A 15611-nucleotide genomic window follows, 5' to 3' on the forward strand; every position below is an offset into this window, starting at 1 on the left:
GTTCTGATGTTAATAATGAAAGCAAGACTGAAGAAAAGCCAAGACATGTTCATAGGATTTGTTGACCCGAGTAAAGTGTTCCACAATGTCAAATGGTGCAAGATTTTCAAAATTCTGAGAGAAACAGTGATAAACAATAGGGATAGACAGGGAATATACTATATGTACTAAACGATTAATGGAAAATCTCATATGAGATGTGAAACAAATACTAACAAAGAGATAGAGGGGCTGGCCAGTACTTACCTCAGCTCAGTACAGCCAATAGATACACATAAAACAGAACCGAAAATTTACGTTCCTAGCTTTCGGAACAAATGTTCCTTCATCGGGGAGGAGAGAGGGGAAAGAAAGGGAAGAAGGGAAAGGAGATTCAGTTACTCACAACCCAGGTTATGAAGCAACAGGGAAAGGAAAATAGGGAGGGTAGCAAGGGTGGAGGCATGGTTGTCAGAGGGAAGCCAAAGATATTCTACTGTAAGTACTGTGCCAGCTTCAAACCAAAGAGGATGCATACAGAACTAAAGAGTTATATAGTATAAAGATAAAGACAACTATGTAGGATGAAAAGATGCGTGAATGGCTAAAGAGGAAAGGGAAAGAGGAGAAGACTGAAGAGTAAATGGAATTTAGGTTGTTTAACGTAGGTTCAGTCCAGGGGGATGGCGGGATGAAAGGATGTGTTGGAGTGCAAGTTCCCATCTCCGCAGTTCAGAGGGACTGGTGTTGGGTGGGAGAAGCCAAATGGCACATACGGTGCAGCATGGTGAAGAAACACTCCTTAATTTCCTCCATAACCTCAACTCCTTTTCGAATCTGAATTTCACCTGGTCCTTCTCCAAAACCCAAGCCACCTTCCTGGATGTTGACCTTCATCTTGTTGAAGCTCACATCCACACCTCTGTCCATATCAAACCCACAAACAAACAACAGTACCTTCACTTTGATAGCTGCCATCCTTTCCACATCAAACGCTCCATTCCCTACAGCCTAGGTATTCGTGGCAAACGTATCTGCTCCAGTGATGAATCCCTCAACAATTACACCAATAACCTGACCAATGCTTTCCTCTCCCGCAACTATCCTGCAGACCTTGTCCACAAACAGATTTCCCGAGCAATATATTCCTCCCCATCCAACAACAATGTTCCTACCCCCAGACCACACAGAAGCATCCCCCTTGTCACCCAATATTATCCTTGGCCTCGAAAACATCAACAAATTACTCCGCCAGGGATATGACTTCCTCAAGTCAACCCCTGAAATGAGATCATCCCTTGACAAAATTCTCCCCACACCACCCAGAGTTGCCTTTCGTCGCCCCCTCTAACCTCCGCAACATCCTTGTTAAACCCTACAATATTCCCAGATTACCTTCTCCACCCAGCGGTTCCTACCCCTGTAACCGACCCCGCTGCAAAACCTGCCCCATGCATCCCCCCACAACCACCTACTCCAGCCCCGCTACTGGTAAAACATACACAATTCAAGGCAGGGCCACGTGTGAAACTACACATGTCATTTATCAACCGACATGCCTGCACTGCACAGCCTTTTACATCGGCATGACAACAACTAAACTGGCTGAGCGCATGAACGGACACAGACGAACTGTCCGCCTAGGAGCTGCCCAATACCCAGTAGCGGAGCATGCCCTCCAGCATAATTCTAGGGACCTAGGAACCTGCTACACCGTATGTGCCATTTGACTTCTCCCACCCAACACCAGTCCCTCTGAACTGCAGAGATGGGGAACTTGCACTCCAACACATCCTTTCATCCCGCCATCCCCCTGGACTGAACCTACGTTAAACCACCTCAATCCCATTTACTCTTCAGTCTTCTCCTCTTTCCCTTTCCTCTTTAGCCATTCACGCATCTTTTCATCCTACATAGTTGTGTTTATCTTTATACCTCTTTACTTCTATATGTACTAAAACAAAGAAGGAACAATAAGACTGAAAGACCAAAGTGATTGGATTGACGAGAGTGTAAGACGGAGATGTAGTCATTAGCCCCTACTATTCAGTCTATACATCAAAGAAGCAATGGCCTCAAAGAAAAGAAAGATTAAAGAGTGGAATTAAAATCTGGGTGAAAGGGTATCAATGATAATATTAGCTAATGACATTGCTGTTTTCAGTGTAAGTGAAGAATAATTACCAGATCTAAGGAATATGGAAAGTAGTTTGAGAGTAAAACGAAGAAATATGCAAGTGATGAGAAGTAGCAGTAATCACAATAGTGAGAAGTTCAACATCAAAACTGGTGCTCATGAAGTAGACAAAGTTACAGAATTCTGCTAACTTAGAAGGAAAATAACCCTTGACAGTTAAAGTGAGAACATAAAAAGTAGACTAGCACAGGCAAAGGGCATTCCTGGTGAAGAAAACTCTATTGGTATCAAACATGGGCCTTAAATTGAGAAATATATTTCTGGGAATGTACATTGGGAGTGCAGCATTGTGTGGTAGTGAGTTTTGCACTTTGGGAACACCAGAACAGAAGGGGGTCTTAAGCGTTTGAGATGTAGTGATGTAGAAAAAAAATGTTGAAAATTTGGTGGACTTGTAAAAAATGAGATTCTCTGCAAAAATGGTTAACAAAGGAACATATGGGAAATGTTGACAAGTAGAAAGAACAGGATGATAAGACACTGGTTAAGACATCAGGGAATAACTTGCATGATACTTGAGGGAGCTGTAGAGGGTACAAAGATATTGAAATACATCCAAAAAATTGAGGACATAGGGTGCAAGTACTATGCTGAGAAAAGAGTTTGCCACAGGAGAAGAATTTTTAAGGGCTGCAGCAAACCAGTCAGAAGACTGACGACTAAATAAAATAGATGGAAAAGTAATAGCTCACGTGACTGAACACCATAGAATGGCTGATGGGGCACACACTTTAAAATCTAGTGATGATGCTGCATCAGCCAATGACATGATGCCTGTGTTGACTTTTCACATGCAGAAGTGTGTACTTACCCCTTTCCTGCAATGTTCTGTGATCTTTTATAAATGAGAACTCCAGACCTTTAACTTAACCATGAATTGCTGCATAGATGGTGGCAGAGGAGCAAACAACGCAGCTTCATGGATAGCTAAACTTATCTTCTGAGGTAAAGCATCAGATACTTCAGTTGGCCAGGATATAAATTTACACATGATTGCAATGTTTAAGCCAGTGTTAAAGAATTGTAAAAAATCTGGACATTTCAGATCACAAGCTCTTAGTGCCAGGTTACACTCATATGAAATGTAGTACTAATTATGTTCAGAGAGAAAAATGATACAGGAAAGAATATAGATTTACCACATACATGGGTGGATATAACTATTTAAGCCAATGGAAGAAAAAACACTTCACTGTAACACAGATGAAACAATATTATGAAAAGGAGAATTGCTACTCACAGTATAACAGAGTGTCGCAGATAGGCACAACAAGTGTGTGTGTGTGTGTGTGTGTGTGTGTGTGTGTGTGTGTGTGTGTGTGTGTGTGTGTGTGTGTGTGTGTGTGTGTCACTAAGGCCTTAATGGCCACATTTATTGTTGATGAAGGCCTTAATGGCCAAAAGCTTTATTGTGTCTTTTCGTTGTGCCTATCTGCGACTTAGCACCTCCCCTATCGCTATAAGGAGAGATGAAACATCAGATTTTATCCAGTATTTAGAACCGCTGAAAAAAGCTTTGACAGTGAAGAAAACTGATGTTGGTGGATCAATTGCCGCGATGAAACATAAATTGCTTAAAGTTAATCAAAGATACTAGTGTTGAACTAAAATGATACATTGGATTCACCACCCTTCTCTAGACATGACACTCTTGTGAAGAGGACAACAGAACAAGCAACTAAAACCCATTTCCCTTTGCGGAAAATAAAAATAACATGATTGATTTGTTGCCCCCTAACACCACCTATGCTTCATTAATTTTCTGATAACTTCCTAGTGGGATCAGCAGCAAATTATTGAGAGACAGCTGAAGATGTTGAAGTTGAATTGGACCCGTAATAAATCTCCAGTCCAAATGTGTTCATGAATGGAAACAATATAGGACATATGTAGCCCAAATCAGTGTGTCTTATTTCTGCTGCAATGTTTCACATCTTGCATAAAAGTGTCGGGTAATGAGATATCTACCACAAAGTAATTGACTGTTCTTTCATTTGTTCCAATCTGTTGTGTGTAATTTTGTAATATGGTACTTGCCTGTGAATCATGGTTTTCTGAGTCACTTTGTAATAAATTTTCTCATTACTAAAATGTCTTTGCACATAGTTAACATCCTTTAACAGTATATGTGAAAGACAGTTAAGTGACATTTTAGGTCAAAAAGTATAATTGCTGGTAATGGTAATGTAATATATTTCAACAGTTTGAAACAAAACCATGTGCATGGGGAAGAAACTATTTTCATCTGTACATATTCTTTGCTGCCATCAGTTTTAAAAGGGAGGGGGGAATAAGATGGCCAGTATTTTGGGTTGAAGAGAAGTGCCTGCATATCAGATATTGAAATAAACTATTAAGAAACAGGTCCATAGAAATGAGTGACGCATGTTGTCCTGGCAGCTGAACTGACAGTGATATACTTTGTAACTTTAAATTCAGCAAAGGTTTAGGAGAATAGAAGAGATAAAAGGAAAACAGTGAATATGATGTAGATAAGAAAAATTCACTTAAAACTGCTTATTAGAAAGATAACGCGTGGAAAACTTGGAAATTAGGAAAACCTATTAACTAACTGCTTTCTTCTCTTGATGAAGGAATTGTCAAATGTGTAAGTTCATAATTGAAATTCTATTTTGCTTAAATTAAATTTGTGTGTACCTTTATACTTATATTTTGGCAATTTATGTAGACATTATTTTCTGCCTCATGAAACGTCTTCTTTGACCTTATTAGTGTACAGAATACATTATTTTGTACACATTATTGCTTGCTTGTGGCAATAGGGACTCTATTTATTTGCTACTAAATGACAATTAAACAAAATTAATTAGACCATGCTCTTAGTGATAAACAAAAACGTACAGTGACTGGGTTGATTAAACAGGTGGCTCGTGCTTGTGCCTACAGCTACTTCATGCTGCAGGCTATGCCCCGCAATTGTATGCCACATTTGATAATGGTCTGGCATATGAGTATGTGTCGGGGGATGTCCTTACAGTGGACACTTGTCATCATATATCTGTTTTTCCCTTGGTGGCACGTATGATGGCGAACATGCATCGTCTTGATTGTGGTCCAGGAGTACCTAGGCGCCCTGCCTTATGGTCTAAGGTGCGGCAGTTCATGGACATCATGCCAACAAAGTTTGAAGATCCTGCAAAGCAAACTAGGTAAGAATAATTTATATTGCCTGGATTACCTGATTAGCTGTTCTATCAACATAGAAAATAACCCGCCTCCCTTCCCCCATATCTCTCTCTCTCTCTCTCTCTCTCTCTCTCTCTCTCTCTCTCTCTCTCTCTCTCTCGCCCCCCCCCCCCCGTCCTCTCCCTCCCCCCCTCCCTCACATCCCCATTCCCCACCCCCACCCCCTAAAATAGAAAACACATGGCTTGCTGGGCATCAGCATGGATAAACATGTAAAAATCAGAGTCAGAGTAAAAAAACACACACACAGACAGACAGACACACACAGAGAGAGAGAGAGAGAGAGAGAGAGAGAGAGAGAGAGAGAGATTCAAATAATTGAGTACTCTAGTTTAGAACACAAGAATATTATTTCTTCAAGCAGACACATATTGTATCACATCAAATATTGGGAAATTTTATGATGGTAAGGTGCTTGGGTTTCTTAAAGAGCCTCTTGCAGATAATAAAAAAATACTGTTTCGCTGCCACATTGTTCGTATATAGAACTCTGGCTGGAAGCAGCACAAAGGCTTTCATTTAGGCTCAACAAATTAAATTTCACAGAGTAGCAAGTGCTGTTTATATTCCAAGAAGAGCAAGAGCACAGAGTAGCAAGTGCTGTTTATATTCCAGTAATTACATAGTAAGCATTACTCATTATCATCATTAACAGTACAGTATCCCAGTCCCTTCAACTGCCAATAACAACACTTCTTGACCTCTGTGTTATTTCCTGGTTTTGTACGTGATATGAACTGGATGGTATTTTTACCAATACCCCAAAATTATATTAGCACAAGCTATATAAAATAATCCTTTATTTTATGTTGGTAAGACTAATATAATAGTAGTTAATAGCATAATATAATTAACACACATTGCTTGGTACCTTTCGTAATTCGTCCCTTTTTACCTAGTTATCAACCATGTCTTACTTTTGCAGTGAAAGTTTACATGTAACTACTGATTTTTTTAAATAAAAATCTTTTAAATTATTGTAGATTAGCTAAAACCATACACAATTCTATAATTGTCTTTTTAATAGGTATAGATTAGTATTAAAGCAACAGATTATTAACGAGGTTGAAACTTTTTAGAGCGTGTAGCAGTATGAAAATATCATAAATTTAGTGTTTTTCTAGTGTCACACAAATGTAGGAAGGGGTTTTCTATAAATAATTCTGAATTGTTACATACCAATAAAAAGAAAGATAGCTGGTAAATGTAAATATACAGAATAGTTAATATGTTTAGATACCTAAATAGTGGTTGACATGCATCCCTAGGCTCAATATTGTACATATTGCTAAGATTTTTTAAAATAATATTTTACGCTACTTTCACCCCCTCCCCCCACCACTCCCCTCCCCAAAAAAAGTAATTGTAATAAAGTAATTATAATAAAATGATGGACATGGCAATTGCATATGCCAGAATTGTCATTGTGACTGAAAGACTGTTAAACTTGTTTCGCAAGTAGTTTTTATGTACAAACAAAGATTTTTATTTTTGGGAGAAACAAAGATATTTGGTTTTTGACTGTTCTCAAATGTGTTAGTTATGCCTTTGTCATGTTTAATTAATCCATTTAGATCAAACAAATCTTTTAAGCTGTTCAGGATATTGATGACTCTTTAGGAAATTTGCTCTGTGGATTCATTTTCAGTAAGTACAGATATGTCTTCTGCAAATAAAACTGAATGGTATATTTTATTCAGAGATCAGAAAGATGTGAAATCAAGAGTAGTGCTTTCAAATAGTTCAAATCAGATTTAGTAGATTTCCACTGGAAAATTATTTCACAGGGAGTTGTAGAATATTGCATTTTAGAGTCAATACTGTTCTTATGCATTATAAATATGATTCACTCATTTCAAAGCATTCGAAAGAAGCACAAAAGACTACCCTCGATTCCATATCTTTCTAATTTATGAAGATACTGAGAGTGGGTGGTGCAATTAAAAGCCCTTGTAAAGTCACATAAAATCCCTGGTTGCATCTGGGAGTAGTTCAGAAACAAATGAATTCTCTCAATGAATTTATTGATTGCACAATTGTACTTCGCATTCCTGAAAGCCAAACTAATTTATTGCAATAAAAAGCTTTTTATGGGAGATCTAAGAAATTACTGTTTTTTCAAACAATTTTGAAAATATTGATTGGTTGGTTGTTCCCTACATCTTCTTTTCAGCCTTCCATGAACTGTGGTTTTACTACTGCATGCTTTACAGCACCTGAGAAGTATATTTGTACAAATAATTTATTATATATTGTGATCCTGATATGAATAACCACTACAGCATTTGGAACAGGTTCTAGTATTTCATGCAGTGGAATTTTTATTTTTTACGGAGGTACTGAATTTTCTAAACCTTCAGCTGTAATTCTTTCATACACTACTGGCCATTAAAAATGCTACACCACGAAGATGGCGTGTTACAGATGCGAAATTTAACCAACAGGAAGAAGATGCTGTGATATGCAAATGATTAGCTTTTCAGAGCATTCACACGAGGTTGGCACCAGTGGCGACACCAACAACGTGCCGACATGAGGAAAGTTTCCAACTGATTTCTCATACACAAACAGCAGTTGACCTGCATTGCCTGGTGAAACGTTGTTGTGATGCCTCGTGTAAGGAGGAGAAATGTGTACCATCACGTTTCTGACTTTGATAAAGCTCGGATTGTAGCCTATTGCGATTGTGGTTTATCGTATCGTGACATTGCTGCTCACGTTGGTCGAGACCCAGTGACTGTTAGCAGAATATGGAATCGGTGGGTTCAGGAGGGTAATATGGAATGCCGTGCTGGATCCCAATGGCCTCGTATCACTAGCAGTCAAGATGACAGGCATCTTATCTGCATGGCTGTATCGGATCATGCAACCACGTCTTGATCCCTGAGTCAACAGACGGGGACATTTGCAAGACAATCACCATCTGCACAAACAGTTTGATGACGTTTGCAGCAGCATGGACTATCAGGTCGGAGACCATGGCTGCGGTTACCCTTGACGCTGCATCGCAGACAGGAGCGCCTGCGATGGTGTACTCAACGACGAACCTGGGTGCACGAATGGCAAAATGTTTTTTTTTTTCCCCCGGATGAATCCAGGTTCTGTTTACAGCATCATGATAGTCGCATCTGTATTTGGCAACATCGTGGTGAATGCACATCGGAAGCGTGTATTCGTCATCGCCATACTGGCGTATCGCCTGGCATGATGGCATGGGGTGCCATTGGTTACACGTCTCGGTCACCTCTTGTTCGCGTTGACGGCACTTTGAACAGTGTACGTTGCATTTCAGATGTGTTAAGACCTGTGGGTCTACCCTTCATTCGATCCCTGCAAAACCCTACCTTTCAGCGGGATAATGCACGACCGAATGTTGCAGGTCCTGTACGGGCCTTTCTGGATACAGAAAATGTTTGACTGCTGCCCTGGCCAGCACATTCTCCAGATCTCTTGCCAATTGAAAAGGTCTGGTCAATGGTGGCCGAGCAACTAGCCCGTCACAATACGATAGTCACTACTCTTGATGAACTGTGGCATCGTGTTGAAGCTGCACGGGTAGCTGTGCCTGTACACGCCATCCAAGCTCTGTTTGACTCAATGCCCAGACGTATCAAGGCCGTTATTACGGCCAGAGGTGGTTGTTTTGGGTACTGATTTCTCAGCATCTATGCACCCAAATTGCATGAAAATGTAATCACATGTCAGTTGTAGTATAATATATTTGTCCAATGAATACCCGTTTATCATCTGCATTTCTTCTTTGTGTAGCAATTTTAATGGCCAGTAGTGTATTTAGTTATTCTCCCCTAAACAGGTGAGGTGGCCATTACCCGGGTAGCCTCTTACATAATTTGATTTTGATACATTTATTAAACAGTCATTGAAATAATATGATATTTGTTAAGGTTTTACAATGAATTTGTAACCTAATTTAATGTGGGAGGTTTGTGGGGTGCCAGTTATGAAATGATTTTCATGTTTTCTGACATACATACTGCCTTTTGTTTATTTGTGTGGGGTCAGAGTGAATTTTTTTATGCAATTTCTTCTGCTGCCTTTGTCTATACTCTAAATACAGGTTTATATCATTTGATATAATTTATGAAGTCCACTTAGTATTATTTTTCGTGTCATTGTGGAACCATCATTTTGTCACTTGCCAGCGTTACACCAGTAGTACCTGCTCAAGTTTGCTTGCCATTTTTGTGGCACACTGTAGGGGCAAAGAGTGTAAATAACTTCCAAGAAATATCATAGTTTTAAAAGCTTGTAATACTGTTACCAAATACCCAGGTTACTATTGAAAATCTACAATAGAGTAAGTACATGTTACCTTTGCTGAGGTATAGTTTGATATACATTTTCTAAAAGTGTGGTTCATTGATTTTTGGTATCTACACAAATGATGCAGAATGGTCAGGAGTTCCTAAATTAATGCAGAATTTTCTCGTATCACTAAATTTCTCAGAATGTTATGTGTACAGGTTGGAGTTCACTCACTCTCTTGTGAATTGTATGAAGTTAAGTATGAAAGTTAATTTATTGTGTTTGTGATAAAATTGGTAGCTATCACAATCCTTTCCATTTCTTTTCTTTATTAGTTTCTAAAAGAGACTTTTGAGTCATTACTTATTTACGTGTGTGTGTGTGTGTGTGTGTGTGTGTGTGTGTGTGTGTTTGTTTTTGTACAAAATATTTTAGTCCTTTAATTGTATGCAGTGATTTTCAAATATGTCCTGATTGTTCATAAAATTGGAAATACCTCTTACTTTATATTTTAAAGATCTTTTAGTAAGTATGTAGGGAGCTCCAGGAATTATGTTAGTTCTACAAAAGCTACTGGCTACAGTAATAATCCTCTAATAGGATTTTTGATGATGTCTTTTGTAAGGCCAAAGGCTGTAACATTTCTCCGTTCTGACACAAAAAATTTGTAAATCGTCAATTATAACCCCCCTTTCCCATTTAGATTTTTGACAGGTGATCCAATGCCTTTTATGTGTAAGTGCACAAAATAAACATTTATTTTTATCTATGGTGCTAAGAAGGAACAGTTTTTCTAAAAAAATTTTCCTTATTGTTTATTTAGCCAGCTTGTCATCCCCACTACTAACAATTAATTTCTTGTAGTATATAATATTTAATTTCTTGTATTACTTTAAGCTGTGTGAAAACCCCACATTGTTCAGGTATTCTTTTGCCAGTTTTATATCAAAACAAAAAATGAACTGTGTTTTTAGTGAAATAGTGAAAATATTTCATTTCTTTGTATTTGTGAAAACACCTTTGAGGTTATGAAAGAATCATACAAAGAAATATGCACGATGTACAAACATAAAAGTACAGTACCCCATACAGTTTCTGTATGCTGGTGCACCTGTTTTATGTATCTACAATGCGATTTTGTAAATGTCTCTAAGGCACTGCCTCTTTGTAACTCGGTAAATGGCTATTGTTTTCACCTACAGCCATTTGCACTTTACTATTGCAAGCTGTCAAAAGTGTCGCCAGGTGTCAGGAATTTCCTTAAGTTAACTCAACTGTAGCTGGGTCGTAGTAGTAAAGAACAGTAGTATTAAAACTTCATTCTTCCACACATCTCAGTGTTTTGTGATGTCATGTGTCTCGAACTGTGTGTCATACAATGACATATTTGTGTAGGTACATTCAGTGGCATATGTAAATACTGTCTGGGACATGCATTGCAAATAGTGTTAATAGCAAAGAAGTAATAAATTTAATCATTGTGCACAGTGTGGCAATTATTCATGCAACTCAGTGTTTGACACCGTGTCTCCTGACCTGTGATAGGTAAGTGGTTCTTATAATCACAGCAGTTGTCACTTGGTTGTAATGATATGTGTACCAGGTTTGGTTGAAATTGGTCCAGTGGTTAGGAGATGTGGAACATACGTCTATACATTTTTATAATATGTATGGATTATGTATGTACCTGCAAACATTACGCGGAATTTTTTAGACCTTAATTTGTTCAAATATAGGACAGTACGTGGTTATAAACTTACTGACATCTACAAATATTGTACACTGTCCATTTTGTCTATATGCACTGCCTGATAAACATGTGAAGCACTCGTGAGAGAGGGTCAGACATATAAAAGTAATTTTGTACACATACTCACCAACGACGGGTACATATATAATTAGCTTCAATTCCCTGTGACAGATACATCAGCCACTAGAGTGCATTAGTGTTGCTTGAACTGAGATACTTTCAGGACATGCAGATGGCACATACTTGCATGAGACAAAATTGCCACCATCTAAATGTGTTTGAAAAGGGCGGCATTGTGGGTCCCCATTTGGTTGTTTCGTCAAATCATACAATGTCTAGATTTGTTGGGAATTTGGATGTGACATTGGCTCAATGTTGAACTGCATGAGAATGTGAGGCAAGCATACTCATCGTCAAGATTCCAGTTGACCACTATGAGGTAGGATAGCTGTACTGTGCACCAGGCACATCGTAAACCCGTCACATCTGTGCCTGCCATCTGAGAACAAGTATGGAATGCCTTCAACATTCTGTATCATCTACTGAGTGAGTTGGCACAGTGGTTAGCTCACTGGACATACATTTGATGGCTTAAATCTACATCTGACCATCCTGATTTAGTGTGTCTTATATTTCCCTAAATTGCTGGTGTGGTTCCTTTGAAAGGACACTGGATATTAAAAACTAACCTTCAGTCTTCTGTGCCATATGTCACCATTGGTCGGAGACTAGTGACTGCCAGACTGTGGAATTACTGCCCCCCTGCATACGGTGCCATTAACACCACTACTCGCAACTGCTTTTGGAGTGGTGGTGTGACTCGGAAGTGTAGACTGCTGACAATTGGCATCATGTTGTCTTCAGCTATGAATCTTGGGTCACACTACCCTAGTATGCCAGTGACCTGGGGAAAGTTCCCACACTTTCAATGTATTTTGGAGGCGCAATGTTACTTGTGACATTATGGTGTGGAGTGTCATCTGGTAAGACTTAAGGTCACTGCTGGTATGAACTGAGGTAAGTCTGATAGCACAACAGTAATTCAGACATCCTGTCCCCTCATGTGTTACCTCTCGTGCCACAATATTGTGCTGACATTTTTAAACAGAATCGTGCTCGTCCACACGACACGTATGTCTTTGGTCTGTTTGCATGAGATACTCCTGTGGCCAGTACGATCCCCAGATGTGTCCCTAATAGATCATATAGGGACCAGTGTGGATGCCAACTGTCCCTGTGCCCGTATTCAGAATAAGGATGACTAGCTGCAACAGTGTCGGGCTAGCTTAATGGTGCAAATATTTGTCATTGTTCATATCACACTTCTTGGTTTATTGATGTCTTCTTCCCTGGAGTTTGCAAGTGATTTATTATAACATGCAAACCAACTGCTATGTAGCACTTTTTTAGCACCATCACATTTTAGTTACCCTCCATGACACGGGCTTCTGTGGTCCCCTTCCAATTTTTATCCATGAGTTTTTCTCTCACCGGCTCTTCCGAATTAGAGTTGGCACCTCACTTGACACTTCACTCACTGCCCCTCAGATTCAGGATCCTGTGCTAAGTGTCACGCTCTTCCTCATTGCCATCAATGCGCTTGTGACCTCTGTTGGGGCTCTGGTTACCCCAGCATTGTACGTTGACAATTTTTGCATCTGGTGCAGCTTCCACTTGGTAGTGTCTGCTGAGCACCAGCTCCAAGGTGGCAAAGGTGCCATCTGATGGGCCTCTGTGTGGGCCACTGCCAGTGACTTCCAGCTTTCTCCCTCCAAAATGCGGGTTATGCATTTTTGTCGTGGACCCATAGTGCCTCCCAATCCAGAACTTTTAGGCAACCAGCTCCATGATGTTGTAGCACAGACCCATTTCTTGGACCTTATTTTTGATAACCCACCCCCTCCCCCCGTGGATGGTGCATAGACCACAGATAAGGAGCAATCTATTCCAGGATCCTAAGGTCTCTGTCACTCCTATGGTTTTCCGGTGTCTTGTATGTGCCATCCTTGCAGAGTTCGAGGGTGCCACCATCTTTTATACTGATGGTTCTAAGACAATCGGTAAGTTGGGATACACTTTCACTTCTCCTACTGGCTTCAGACACCATTTATTGCCAGGATCATGTAGGGTGTTTATAGCAGAGCTTCTAGCCATTCATAGGGCCCTCCTTTTTGTTTCTCAGGCCTCCATCCACAGTGTTTTAATTTGTTCAGACTCCATGAGCAGCCTGCAGGGTATCGGCAGATGCTACTCTTGTCACCCTTTGGTCTTTGCTATCCATGACCTTCTCTCCACCCTTGAGCGTGCTGCCTGTTCAGTTGTCTTTCTCTGGGTCCCAAGTCATGTGAGCGGGAATTACCTGGCTGACCGTTTTTACCCCCCCCCCCCCCCCCCAATTTCCGTTCATGATTCCAGCTGCGAATACGCGGATCTATGTCAAATCTCTCTTTGCCCAAAAGTGGAATGCCATCTGGAGCGCTACTGCTCCTAGTAATAAACTCCGCACACTCGAGGAGTCTGCTGCAGTTTGGCACTCTTCCTTCTGCTCCTCTCAGGAGTAGTTCACTGTTCTATACCGTTTACACATTGATCATACCTGGCTCACCCATTGTTTCCTCCTATGTAATGACCCACCCCACAATGTGGTTATGGAGCCAAACTGACGATGTCTCACATATTGGTGGTATGACTCCTTCTTTCAGCCCTTCGTGTTAACATTATCAGATGATCCATGGATGGTTGAACTGGTCCTCAGTTTCCTCCGTGAAAGTGGTTTTTATTTCCAGATATAAGGTTCTACTATAGTCTTGGAGCAGGGGTGGTTGTGGTCTGTGATCCCATGACTGCCCCCCCTTTTTTTCCAGTTTTTAGATTTGGTCTCACCTTTTGTGCCTTTACTGTGTGTGTTTAATGTTCATTATTTTATAATTTGACCCCCCTGACTAGATCCATCCACTTTTAGCAGAACCTCTTTCTTCTGTGATTCACTTCGGAATCACAGGATTGATAACCTCGCCATTTGGTCCCATAACCCCTCTCAATTAGTCAATCATGTTGGGCCTCACTCTGACAGGTCATCCCAAGCATTGCTGATGACTGGTTGCCTTACATTATTGCTGAAACTTTACTGTCTCCCGTGCTACTGCATGGTATTGGAGGGCTTTATTACCAAGGGCTTCCATCAATTCACTCTGATACTCTTTTGCATGTGTCCCTCAGAGAATGGCTGTTATGATGTGTGCATGCTGTTCAACCTGGGTTACTTCCATCTATCATGATGCACAATTGATTTCGCAGTGCACTTTGTGCTGCTACCAAAAATCGCAGAGCCACCTATTATTGTGAATACTCAAGACACCTGCATAGTATCCACACAAAAAATAGCAGTTTGTGATCTGCTCACATATTTACAAGCAAAAAAGAAGATGCAGTTACTTCTGCACCGACGTTGTATACTCTGCAAGTGCCATTACGGTATGTGGTGGAGGATACTTTACGTACCAGTGTCGCTTCACCCGTTTCCTTTTAATAGTGAATGGTCAATGGGAAGGAAAATTGCTGGTAAGCTTCTGTGTGGGTTTGAATCTCTCTAATTTTATCTTCATGGTCTTTCCATGAGATATATGCAAGAAGAAGCAATTTACTGGCTTACTCTTCTAAGAATGTATACTCTCTGAACTTGAACCGTAGGCCGTACTGTGATGCAGAATGCCTCTCTTAGCATCTCCTACTGGAGTTCGCTGAGAATCACAGTGACGTTTTCACAATTGCTAAGTAAACCTGTAATGAAACGTGTTTCTCTTCTTCGGATCAAATTGTTATTATGTAATAAGTCTCTGGAGACCACCTTGTACAAAAATATGCCAACAATATCCCTGAACAACCTACAAAATTTTGTTGGTGTTCGAATTCACCCTGTATAAGTATGGGGAAACGCTAAAAGACTAAAAATATAATTAAGTGAAAATCATAGTGTGAATACTTAAACTCTAAAGCTAATTATGAGATGGCATGAAATCTCATTAAAAGAGAAAAGTATGATTTCAGTGAAGAAAGTAGGTCCCTACATCAATTACCTGTTCAGTGACTGTATTTGAGAGTATTCTGAGGGTGAAGAAACACCAAATGTGTCATATCATTAGTGTAGTTGTTCTTGGGGAACAGTTGAATGTCACATTTAATGGATTCAGTGAACAGCTGGTACACATACTT

At 40.0% G+C, this 15611-nt stretch overlaps 1 protein-coding gene across 3 annotated transcripts in view; it reads left to right on the forward strand.

The window, feature by feature from the left end:
• The window catches only part of LOC124804850 (ethanolamine kinase), a 152504-nt gene that overhangs the window by 112856 nt on the left and 24037 nt on the right, over nucleotides 1-15611 (forward strand). For all 3 annotated transcript variants that reach the window (XM_047265202.1, XM_047265201.1, XM_047265203.1), the window contains one exon: nucleotides 5084-5346. In XM_047265202.1, the coding sequence (XP_047121158.1) occupies nucleotides 5084-5346 (263 nt within the window). The remainder of the gene's footprint in view (nucleotides 1-5083; nucleotides 5347-15611) is intronic.

The sequence above is a fragment of the Schistocerca piceifrons genome, chromosome 7, assembly GCF_021461385.2.
Source record: "Schistocerca piceifrons isolate TAMUIC-IGC-003096 chromosome 7, iqSchPice1.1, whole genome shotgun sequence".
NCBI classification, from domain to species: Eukaryota; Metazoa; Arthropoda; class Insecta; order Orthoptera; family Acrididae; genus Schistocerca; species Schistocerca piceifrons.